General features: G+C 36.2%; 1 protein-coding gene across 3 annotated transcripts in view; it reads right to left on the bottom strand.

The window, feature by feature from the left end:
- MINDY4 (MINDY lysine 48 deubiquitinase 4) overlaps positions 1-12,963 on the bottom strand; it is a 73,776-nt gene that overhangs the window by 17,447 nt on the left and 43,366 nt on the right. For 2 of the 3 annotated variants that reach the window (XM_065666900.1, XM_065666902.1), the window contains exons 14-15: positions 8,015-8,078; positions 6,285-6,446 (exon numbers count right to left, since the gene is read on the bottom strand). In XM_065666900.1, coding sequence (XP_065522972.1) covers positions 6,285-6,446; positions 8,015-8,078 — 226 coding nt within the window. The remainder of the gene's footprint in view (positions 1-6,284; positions 6,447-8,014; positions 8,079-12,963) is intronic. The other variant, XM_065666903.1, reaches the window with a different exon arrangement.

The raw sequence follows: 12,963 nt of genomic DNA, 5'->3' as shown, positions 1-12,963 counted from the left end.
CTGTGTAATTTCTAATTGTACTGAATCCAGTAGGATTGATAGACAAAATTATAATTACAAAGCTTTCACAGATAAAGGCCACAACCTATTGTTTATTCTGTCAATGTTTTTTCCCCATAATTGCAATGACCTTTACTGAATTAATATTAAACAATGTTCCAACAGTGAATATTGACCCTGAAGTGTCAATGGTGTAAAACCAGATATACTTGGATGGTCAAGAACACCACTGACTCAATTCACTTATTTGACCAGCAGTAACAAAATACCAGGTCAGCCACAATACTATTATATTTGCATCTGGTTAAGGGACACTGTGAGGGTAAAGTTAGTGCCATTGACATGTACTTGATTTCAATCAGATTAAGAAAAATAAAAGTAATGTTCACAAAAGTCATCATTCAGACTATGCATAACTTAAGGACTTCATGCTGTGTGACAGCCTTAGATAATTTCTCTGCAGCTCTTCTTGTTGCAGAAAAGGAGATCTTTCTGATAATGAATGTGAGGGCAGGATAGGACAGGAGACAGAAGGGCAACATTAATGAAGAAGAATAGAAAGAAGTGTGCATTCAACCCTATGACTCTGAGAAAGCACTGGCTATTGACTAATGCTCTTTTATGCTGCTGTGGCAAGGCAGAAATATGTCAGGGTACTAGGTAGCCTCAGGATCTTTTATTGATCCATGTCCAATTCTGCTGCTTTTCTGGTATGTCCCATCAAGTTGGAGAAATGTTGAAAGAGATTCAGACCCTCATTCAGACTTCAGCACTTTGCCATTCCCTTAACAAACATGAAGGACTTTATAATTCACTTCAGTAAATTGCTTTACTGCAATGACAAACGTAGGTCAAGATTCAGTCCACTTAACTCTTCAGCACCTGTTTCTAGGCCCTCTAATTTAGGTTTGCCCCTAGGCTTTGCTGTCTATAAAATCAAATAAGGAAAAGATAGGTCTTGTCAAAAATTTAGATGCCCCCCTGTTCATAAGCTATAAAGGGAGCTGGCTGGACTGAACTAAGCATTTTCAACCTACAAAAGATGTAAAATTAGATGGGATAAATTTGGATCCACGTGTAGGTATCTGTAATCTAGAGAGATGTGGAAAATATTTGACTTTTCATTTTCTATTTTGTCTGTTTGCAAAGCATGCAGAACTCTTTTAAACATGTGGGGTTTGTTATTCTTATTGTCTTGAATAAAATCTTTGTGATTCTATTTTATTTGTAAGGATGTTGACAAGAAATCAATGCCAATATTCCAGCAACAGTGACTAGCCTCTGGGAAAATAACTGTCCACGGATGACTAGGAGGACAATAGGACTTCATTAAACAAAATTTTGGTTTCAGGCTGCTAGAAAGGGAGATGTAAAAACAAGGGATGAAGAACAGACTTTTTAAATGGGCAATGCTTTGTCAGCCTTGTTTCAGTCAAGTTTGTATGTATCACGTATTTTTGCTCACAGTGGTGATCAGAAATGTTTTGCAGAAAGAGCAGGGTCCCTTGCTGAATGCATCTACACAGCACAGTATCCACCACACAACCATTATTGAAAAATATATGGAAAATTAAAACCAACCATCAGTTTCCATCTTGCATATGCATATTTTTGTTGTTGGATCCTTAAGTGAGTTGGTTAAAACCCTCTTTCTAAACGTCTCCCTTCTGCAACCCCACCAATGACCTGGCTTGAATGCAGTCCATCTGACAGAGAAAGATGCCTGTTTAGCAGACATATTTCCCAGCAAAAAAGGTTATAGAAAGGACGTTCCACAGGGCAAATAAACAGGTGAGGTGCCAGAAGACAGAACATGTGTGCTGGATTTAATAATTCAAGTAGGGCTTGTTATAGCACAGAGTGTGCTGGTTGCATCAAAAGGACCAAAGATAATATTTCCCATCTGTGGAATTTTAATGCATAAATTCTTTTTGTTTATGTTTGTCCCTCTTTTTGAAAAGAAATTGGAAAAATGAGGATAAATTCTCTGCCAATGCCACATTCTCCCTCCATCTTCAGAACTGCATAAAATATAAAGAATCAGTCTCTTGAAATGCTGACAGCTCAGGCAGAAACTTGGACATTGTCAGGAATCAAAGTAGACTGAGTTTGGGAGGTCAGATAATAGTAGGTTTAACTACCATAGCAGGTTAGGTTGAAAGCAGGAGAGAATCAGTGAAGACAAAGAAGAATCGGTAATAAGGTTCAAAAGTAACCTTGAATACTTCCACTAGTTCACGTACAACAGCACATACCTAAAGTGATTTCAAAAAGCATTTCAGAAGGACGGCCAAATTCATCAGCCAGTACCCTACTTACTTCAGAATAACAGATTCAGAAGACCTGTATTCTCTTTCCAGTTTAGCCACTAGCTTATTGGATGACTTGCTGGGATGACACTTTGCCTTTTGTTTGTCAGTTAACCCCCTGGAAAATGGTGATACTTGCCTTTTTTTGTGAAGCACAGATCTATTCACAGGAAATGACACACAAATGTTAGATATTATTATCATTATTATCATCATTAATAATAAAAAAACAGTATCTTCTAAATTTTTCGGATGCGAATGCAGATTATTTTTCTCTTTTGTCACTGTTAGTGTCTTAAACGATCTAGTATAAATACAAGTAGCATGTGTTTCCATCTGTTTCTATTTTTAACATCATAGTAAGTTTTGAAAACTTTCATAATTCCATTTTTTTTCACCTGCAATTTTAATGTGACATATAAGCCAAAGACTCTGACCCAAATGCAGGACTTTCTCACTCACAACTGCTGTAACTGGCCCTGCCCACTTCTGTGCCTCACCCCTTTCTCTGAGGTCTTGTCTCCGCTGCAGAAATTGCTCCCCTGAAACTACTGCTGAACTGCTGCATGCTGCACACCAGCAAACAGAGGAAAACCTCTGGAAAACCAATTTTATGTGGACTGAACAGATTTTGGAAATGTTGCTATTTCCTTCGGAGCTCTAAAGAAATCCCAGGAAACTTAAAATCTGAATTTAAGTCTCTTAGTTAAATATGTAAAATCAGATGGACATAATATAGCTTAAATATGGGCTTAGCACAAACAAAAGAAATCCAAGGATGTGTAACTTGCCTACCAAAAAGTAGCAGAATTGTACTTTTAGGTTTTTTGCATTCAAATACAGAACTGAATGTTTGCATATGGAATAGACTGAATAAATCCATTTGTCACTGTGACAAAATTTGCAACAATTACATTACCAAAAACATACTGAGTATGGTGATATGTTAGGAGTGATGATTAGACATAACAGTTCCAGACAAATTACACGAAACACACATTTTTCTAATCAGCAAAGATAACACATTCAGCATGATCCAGTGAAAGGGATTAATAGATCAGCAACAGAGGAGTTCTTCAGACAGTCACTGGAGAAAAAGGGGCTGATCATATTGTTTTGACTTGTGCTACTGCCAAAGTTTGACATAAGGATTAATTCAGTTCTCATGCCCTCAAGACATACCAAGGAAATTGTGGATTATATACAAATACTCCACATAATTAGACAAGAGAGATAAAACGGTATAGAAATCTTTCTCTATGTGGATTTACTGAATCTAGCCTGTAATCTTCCATATCTCTTCCTAAATGCATTTGTAAGTTGGAAGAAATCTAGAGCAGAGCAATAAAAATAAGCGGTGGACAGGATGTGCTGATGAAAAAGGGAGGAACTGTTACATCAGCTTGCAAATGTCTAGCGGATGGGGATGAATTGTTTAGGGGGCAAGCTGGATTAGAAGTAAGAATGGTAATCAGAGGAAACTAAGTAAATGGTCAGATTTAATATTTAAATATTTAAAGCACAAACTGTATAGTAGATATTAAAAACTCTGTATTTGTAGGTACCTGCAAATCTGTATTTGCACTTTCTCATATTTTAGAGATGTGTAAGGAAAAAGGTAAGATCACAGTTATATGTACAACAATCACCTAATACATGGACAGCTAAACAGAAAGGCGGGAACTTCATGGATACATATTTTTTAAAGAAAGCTTGCTATATAACAGGACATAAAAATATCCTGAATTATACCCTGAAAGGTTGGCTGGATATGTACCTAAAGGGAGTTTTCCAACTCTAATGTCTATGATTCACCATATATCATTCTCAGGATTTTCTTACTCCTGGAAACAAAAAACCCAAACAGAAATAAAACAAACAAAAAAAAACCAAACCCAACAACAAAAATGACAATCCTTTTCCATTACTGGCTTCTGCTACCATCCTCAGAGCCACAATGCAACTGGATGCTGAAACAACTTACGGAAACACTGAGAGGAAGAAAAGAGTCAGTTTGAAAGACTTACAGCCAAATGCTATTCTCAGTTTTATTACTGCAAACTGTCAGTGACATTTATTTTTTCTAAATTGTTCTAAACTTATATCTTCGCAACAGAAAGCAGAATCTGTCCTCTCATGCTAAAAAGCCACTGTGGAGACTCCAATGACTTGAGACCAAAGGTCACCAGAATCTGATTTCTGTCCTAGTCCTAGGGTAGCACTGCAGCATGAGCTGAGACATACAAACTGAAATGCAAAGAACTTGCAGATGTTCTTAATAAAAAGCAAGATAATTTGCAGCAGATGCCTAACTAATGTAGACTGAAAAAAAAAATAAAAGAAAGAAAAAAAAGAAACTGCATCTACTGGAGTCTGTAACAGTTTAAGTCACTGGCTTGGAAAACAGATCACTGCCTGTGAGTCCAGCTCATGCAAGAGCACAGTAGTAGAAGAAGCAGACCCTCCTCACTGTATAATTTGCAGAATAAGTGGAAGATGGTGTCTGATTCTCTGAGTAACTTTTTATTTTTAGAGGGAAAATGGGAAAGAAATAGCTCCTGCCTGCACTGACCTAACTTACCATTTTGCTACTTAGATATCATTTTCCTCACAAGAAAATGAAAAAAATGCTACCGTGGTGCGTAACCATTTTTTTTTTCTGTTAGGTTTTAAATGTTAAGATTGCTCATAGAAAAGGACAAGAAACTTGAACTAGACACAGAAGCTAATTTATTTTTATTCTAGTTTGTTCCAAATTAATCTGATTTGGATACAATGATACTCTGCCTTGACTGAATTTAAACCTTGTTATAATCTTGTGAATAAAGGACTGCATTAGTTAAAAATAACAAAAATCATAATTTGTCAGTAGCAGAAAAACATAACTGACTTTAGCCATATGGAAAACAGTTAAAAATCAAGCTTTGCTTTCAGTCACACATTTACATTAGATCAGTACAAGCAAATTTTTTGCTAATCACTTTCAAATTTTTATAGAGGCACTGACTGCAAATCCAAATGGGACTGTTACAATTATCTAATCTAGTATCTAACACAAGCAAGAGAACTTCAAATAATACCCTTGCATCAAACATGAGATTGCTTGTTTAAGAACATGTTTTTTTAGAAAGATGTCAATCTTGATGACAATGTCTGTTGATGAAGAACAATTGAAATCCTTATACAAGCTTTTCCAGAGGTAAATTAATGGCTGTCAATATTTAAAATGTTTAATCTACCTTTTAATTTTCATGATTACTGTAATTACAATACTAATTTCAAAGACATGTTAAAAGGACAATTCCCATTATATGGACACATATTTTAATTGCCTCCCCTCCCCTTTTTTTTTTAACTGTTAATACAATATGACCACCATTACAGCACAGAGGATTCAATCAGTCTGGTCCCCCATGACATAGGAAATTGTGGAAAACTAAATACTTAGGGTGAGCTTCTGCTCCAGATTCAGCTGCTTACATATGCATGACTAAGACATGGCTGCCCAAATGTGAGCTGGGTGTCTCAACTCCACTAGATCTCTCTCAGTGGAGATCTAGTGAATACAGTCAAGGGAGAGTGTTCAGCTTAGAGCACATAATTATGTTTAGTCAGCTGAGCAGCTTTCACAACTGCACTGAGCAGTTCCTAGTTCACCTATACAGATCTCTATGGCAGCCACTTAAATAGCAGTGTTAGTTTAAGCTGACTCCTTCTTCAGGAGATCAGTTAAAAAATGATACAGGCATGTACGATTTGAGAAACTATAGACCACTCAAGTCATTTACCAAGGGGTGGCAGTAGTAATACAGAAGCTTCATCCAGAAGGGTGACCACGCTCTAAACCAGCCCTAGATGCCTCTGAGTGAGCAACTGAATCAAGCCCATAATTTCTTAGGTAATATACTCACTCCAAGCTAATTTAAAATGTAATTGTGTCACTTTTAATTAAAATCAAAATAACAGAAAGCATACCTGACAAACATCATAGTGCTCAAAGAGCGACAGCAAACCAATATCACTGCGGCTTGTGATACCTTTCAAGATTGTGATATTACCATTTCCAGAGTCCAGCTCTATCACATTGTTGAAAACATTGGACACAGCTTTGCCAGTCAAAAGCAAGTTCACCAATTCCTGTTTGTGGCATATTGAAAAACAAATAAGCAAATCCTAGTAAACATCTTGTCTCTACCAGATATCAGTAGAAGATTAATTCAGGACTAATAGTTACACATGCACCTGACCCTTAATTTAGGTGGTGGCTTTAAATTTAGGGTAAGGATTAGGATTGCTTAAAGATTATTTTTTCCCCAAAATTTTAGATAAAGTCTACTCCCAAAGTAAAATGGGAAAATAATAGTGGAGTTTTCGATGTTCATCTTTCCAGAGGCAGACCGCTCTCAACCTTGTGAGTGTTGTTTTTTTAAAAAATTCAAACCTTTTGGTGTCCCTTTTGCTCTACAATTAAAGCTACAGCATCAATGATGTAAATTAATAGCCTGTACAGTACTATCTGATATTTCTGCATGTGCTTAGTGATGAATTTTCTATGTTGGACAAGATGTGTTAAAAGATTATTTCTTTCTCACTGATTATTTCTGGATGAACTTAAGTTTCATTCAGTAAGACATTCACCTATATGGCTTCACGTCTGCTCCTCATCACTAATGTACTTACTATAACAGATTGTTGATTACTTCTTCTCCAACTGAACTAGAAACGCAGGTGTGTCAGCGTTTAAATACGTGTAAGAGGGTGGAGGGGTGTGCATGTGCCCTTGCGAGTGTGTGTAAAGTTTAAGGAGCAGAGATACTAGACAAGTTGCTTTGTGTAAGATCCCACAAGGGCCAGCTAGGATGTAACAGCATGTAACAACATCTAGCATCAGAATGTGCTACAGCAATGAACAAGCTAACTACTAATAAATAACATATGTCAAGAAACATGATGAAAAACAACATGAATGTTTCCAGAAAAAATAGTCCAAATTACCATTCCCAAAGACAGGAATAACAATGGTATTGCCAGTTTGGACTTGATGTATGATTTTAAAAATATTGCACACATTTATAGCCCCATGTTTCTCCTGAAGGACACCCCGAAGTTTATAGGTTCTTATGCGTGTTTTTAGGACACCTAATCTGCCAGTGATGTTCCACCACCTTCTTGGCAAATGACTGTGTAATCAGAGTCTAGAAGTCTTCTAGCAACAGTAGAAGAGAAGAACATGCACCACATGTCTTTTAGACACATCTACAATCAGTCAGTGTCTCCAGTTTAAGTAGCAGTTAGCTGGGGAATGACATTTTACAGAGGAGCTGTACTATCAGGCATGCAACCCCAGTCACCTTTCTGAAATGGCAGGGAGGAAACAGTTTGCAGTCTCAGTGGCATCTCAGCACTGAAATCAACAAGGAGTACAAAAGAGGTGGATGACAGGACTAGAGCACATGCACAGATAGGTACAGACACATATGGACCAGAAAACCATGCCAAAAAGCAGAGGCTCTGAAAGCAAAGCCAACAATATGCCAAAACACAAGAAAGAAAAAAGAATAAAGGATGAAGGTGCTTGACATCATGGGGAAAAATGAAAAACATTAGAAATTTAAAATAAGAAATGCCATCTCTTTCTAGAGGCCAGTTCACAGTTCTGCAAGCAGAGGTGTATGACATCCCCAAAGACCACATGCTTAACCTACCTGAGTACAATAGCCATGGCTTCCAATCAACCGGTTTGTAAGCACGTCAAAATCATTACGCACCCTGAAAAGGAGTGGAGAATGCAATTAAATTAAGAGTGGAGAACAAAAATTTAAATACGATTCTTTTTTTTATTATTCGACTTAACATTTCTAAGTCTTAAGGAAAAACCCCAAACTGGTTTCCCAACCATAAATATAGTTCTTGATTTTGGAATCCTTTAAGGTGATTTTTGCATGGACAGTATATATCAGCTAAACCTGTGGCAAGCAAAAGTTGGTTAGAGCTAGACTGAAGAAAATAGCTGTAAAGCCACTGTCACTACTAGTTACAATTTTAGACATTAGAACTACTGGACTACTTGTCTTACAGAGTCACAGAATGGTTGAGGTTGGAAGGGACTGCTGGAGGTCACCATGTCCAACCCTCCTGCTCAGAGCCACCTAGAGGCAGCTGCCCAGGACCATGTCTTGATGTATTCTGAATATCTCTAAAGAAGTAGACTCTGCAACCTACCTGGGCAACCTACTCCAGTACTCAGAAAAGATGTTCTCACAAATATGTGTATGTATTATTCCTACCATTAGTACTTGGAATACACCCACCACAAACTTAAGATTATACAATACATATACTATATGGTCCATGAAAAGAAGAGAATTAAAAACCAAAACAACTCGAGGTCTACACATTCATAATATTGCTGTGGGGTGCCTTTTCTATCTTATGATATCAAAAAGTCCATGAAACTGCATTATTGATAAAATACGGAGTAGCATGTCCCCATACTAAGTTCCTTCTTGCATAACTACTGGAATTATTGAATTAGTGATTGGTTGATGACCTAAAAAATAAAGGCTGCAACTCTGATAATTTTTATCCTGCAGATATAATGTAATTGCAAACATTATTTTACACATCAATAAATGTCTAATCCAGCATTGAGAAAAAACAGTGTACTGTAGTCTGGGGCAGCTATGGCAATAGACTCCATTGGTTAATTCTATGGTTCATAAAAAAGCTATTTCCCTTCAGAATAAAAATACATTAATCACAATTATTTTGGCTACATTCTTATTTTGGTATTGTTACAAAGGTAGAGAGAATGTCTGAATGATCATCAATCAAAAACTTAGCAATTCTATATACATCTGGCCTTCTCATTCTCACTTGACTTGTAAAATTTTCTATGCACCCAAATATTTCTATTTCCAGGCAATTAGCATAATTATTTTTTTAAAGAAAATATTTTCTTTGTGATAAACTAAGAGTTGAATTGATATGGTTAGCAAAAAGCTAGCTAGGAATTTCCCTTCAACATTGCTATACATGGCCTGCTAAAAAATTGATTTCTTACGTAAAAAGCTGGGACATTCCCTGTCTTCATCACAAACTTTACATAATTATTTTCACATATGATTTCTTTGCACACCAAGATCAGAATATAATATATGATTTTCAGCTCTAATGATACCTAAAACATTCAAAACATCATAGCCATTGAATAACAACACCCTTTAAAAAAAATGTTTTAAGGTAATAGTAACAAAGTGCCACAATAACATCTTTTTCTAGTGCGAAATCAAAGAAAAGACCACGGAAAGTGTGCCTGTGATATGGAAAAATCTCTCATGCAACATTGCAAGGAATGGATGAGGTGATAATAATCTTTGGATTTTGGCCATTTTTTAGTTTTAGAAACAGTTTCATCTTGAAAACGCCATAACCTTGTTTGAAACAAGTAGACTATACAATATGCGTCAGTTAGGGACGATGGGACATACGACAAAGACAATAGGAGGAAGTTCTAATTTCTTCTGTAGGTACAAACAATATGGGAGTTTAGAGGTGTATCACAGATTTTCAAGAAAAAGAACATCTGCCTTTCAAATCATCTCTGCTAATGAGGAAAAAAACATCAGGCATATAGCTACGAGCTTTACACCTATTCTAAATGGCTTTAAGATTATTATTCATACCTGCCAAAGACTAGTTTCTGTGCAGGTGTATTATGTATTAACAAAACGTAAGTACACTTTATGCATTGTAAAAATATCAGATAATGATAAAAAGGTGCTTTGTTTTCTGCCAGGCTGTGAAGATGTTCATTAATGACAAGCAAATCTGAAGCATTTGTTCATTCTGGTGTTCTGGCTATCAAAGAGGACAACAAAACTAATTCATGACTACTATGTCCCTGCATGGAATTTTCCACTTGTAAGTTTTAAATCACTTTAAAGCAGGCAACCCCATTAATTTCAAGCCAGGAGACTTATCAGTGTCCTGGTCATCATCATACAACGAGTTAAAGGTTTGACTCTACTGAATCCCTCCTTCTTAATTTACAGTCCAGTGCTCTGCATGCTCCTCTGACAGAATCATAGGTCAGTAAAAAGACACACCGAAGAGAACAGTGTTAATGGCAAATATTTCTTCCTGGTGCTACATTATCAATATTTTCCAGAGTCACGGTAATACACAATTGCAACCGGAATGAGCTAAAAGTATGGTGAGTGCTGGCACAGAATGCTGGAGTTTGCCTCACCTGGTAATACTGTCAAGTCTGGGGGGGGGGGGGGGGGGGGAATACCACCAAACACCCCCCCCCCCAAAAAAAAAAACAAAAAACAACCTTTTCAGTCAGAGGGCAAGATACTGATTTTTAAAATCTCCTGGACAAATACTTAATATTCAGCATGTGTTCAAATATGCTTATGCAAAATCTTCTGCAGGAATCATTTCCTGAGTTGATGCATAATCAAAAAACTGTCACTATGATCTGCTAAATTCCAAATCGCTCTGTAAGATATCCCAGCTTGATTTTTATTTCCAGTTGTAATGTGGGTAATGTGGCTTGTGTCTGTACTGAAACCAGGGAGGAAAGAGTTGGAATTCTCTATGCAGTGAGTGAAGCTCTGGCTTCTGCTACGGCTGAAGTAGCCTGTTGAGATGAGAGAAAGACAGCAACAAATACACTCAGATTAACACATTTGCCAATGTGCGTAAAGTCATAGTTTCAGCTTTTGTCTGTTTCAGTTTTTGCCCTGGGACCCTTGAATTGCTGAATTCTCCATTCAGCAGTGCTGGAATTGCTTAGTCCAGCTTTTCTGATTTCTTGACAAAATGCAGATGTATTTCTATACACTCACAGAAACTAAATAACTTGGCAAAACTTATCTCCACATAGTTCATTAATTGTGTACTGTTCTTTTTAAAAATATTTATATTTAATCTTATTTTATCCCCTCTTAGAGGGTGATCAGGGTGAGGTACCTCTATCCTAAGGCTTAACTGTCTTTTTCTCAGCATGCAACAAATTTTTTTTTTTACATTATTACCACATAAAATGAACGTCATGATGGGGAAAAAAAAAAAAAAAAAAAGCTGTGTAATGTGGCTTCTGAACAAATATCTAAAGCAATGGAGAAATCTCATCATGACAGAAATCAACAAAATACATCTGGTATGAATTACACATATTTTTTCATGGGTTTTAATGCTGCTGGTTTTAGGGCAGGAATGCCTGAAATAGCCTTTCCAAAAAAATATCATTACATATTATAAATCTCATGCATCTCTCCATGCTCCTGTTGGTGATTCTGTGTTAATCTTCAGCTTTGTTGAAAGTGTTAGTTTCAAGTTATAAATAATGCGCTTGTTAAGGATGTAAGGTACTGAAGATTATAATGTTCTGAGCCCAAACTTTGACTGCTTTGAACTGTCACAGACATACTGCTGTAACTTGCTAACTTCAAGGTAGCCATTATGGTTCTTATTACGAATCTGTCTCATGTTTTCAAATCATTCATCCATTCTGGGACATACAAATTATTAAAAAATAGTCTCAGAGTTTAAGACAGATGGTAAAAAATACCAGAATTAGAAGAAATTGTAATGGCAGTATAAACCTTAGCAATGATGGTAAATTAATAAAATTAGTTACAGTGATCTGTATAGACTGTAAGGTTTTGAAAGTGCATAAATATAAACCAATAATATAAACATTTTGAGCACTGGATGCAACAATATAACACAATCTGTAATCATATGAATGTTTTCTTAGCAAATAATACTGAGATAGAAAATAAGACATTTAAAAAATGTTTCATATACATTAATTCTCAATTTGCTTCCAGGAAAATTCTTGCCAAGTTTTAAATGGAGAACTTCTGAGCATTGAATGTTAAATGCAAAAGTCACACAAAAACTGTAACACTAGGAATAACTCCAGATTATCAAAATACAAGTCAGTTCATATTAGTTATTTACCCTAAATATTGTTCGGATTGATAGGAGAACAAAATAAAAGAATATAAAGCGAACAAAAAAGTTGCATTCAAGTAAGTGCTAGCTCTTTTATAGTCCTTAACTCTGTGGCTAAGCTGTAATAGAAAATTGGTTACCTCACTTTGTTCATGGCAACAGACAGCTACATTAACAAACACACAATTACAAGTCTACTCTGAAAATAGAATTTGGGTTGGGAGGGAGCAAAACTTGTCTTCAAGCATAAGGATTTTAAATAATGACAATGGGGATGTGGAAAATGACAGGATGGGTGACTGGCTTATTGTGTAAATGTTCCATGATATTTTTTTTTTTTTATACTGGCACACTGCAAAGGTTTCACATGAATGTTCAAAAAAGAAGGGAAGAGCCCCTCTGAAAAAAGGGATTCAAATCAGCAAAAGAAAGGAAGTGGCTTCATTCTCTATTCACCATTTTTTCACATACCTGCTAATTTCACAAAGTTTTCAGAATGTACAGATCCTGAGGCAATCATGCACATTTAATTCACATTTAATTCATCAGCTCTGCTGCTACAGGGTGCTAGCATACTATAGGAAGTATTTATATTTCAGAGAAACAGATTTCATGCGAAAAGTGATTAATCTATTGGCATATCCAACTCACTATTTCATTTTTTAAAATAGATTATCTTTCTCAC

The sequence above is a fragment of the Lathamus discolor genome, chromosome 2, assembly GCF_037157495.1.
Source record: "Lathamus discolor isolate bLatDis1 chromosome 2, bLatDis1.hap1, whole genome shotgun sequence".
Lineage (NCBI taxonomy): Eukaryota > Metazoa > Chordata > Aves > Psittaciformes > Psittacidae > Lathamus > Lathamus discolor.
Note: the sequence above shows the minus strand (reverse complement) of the source record. Positions and strands in the feature narration are given on the sequence as shown.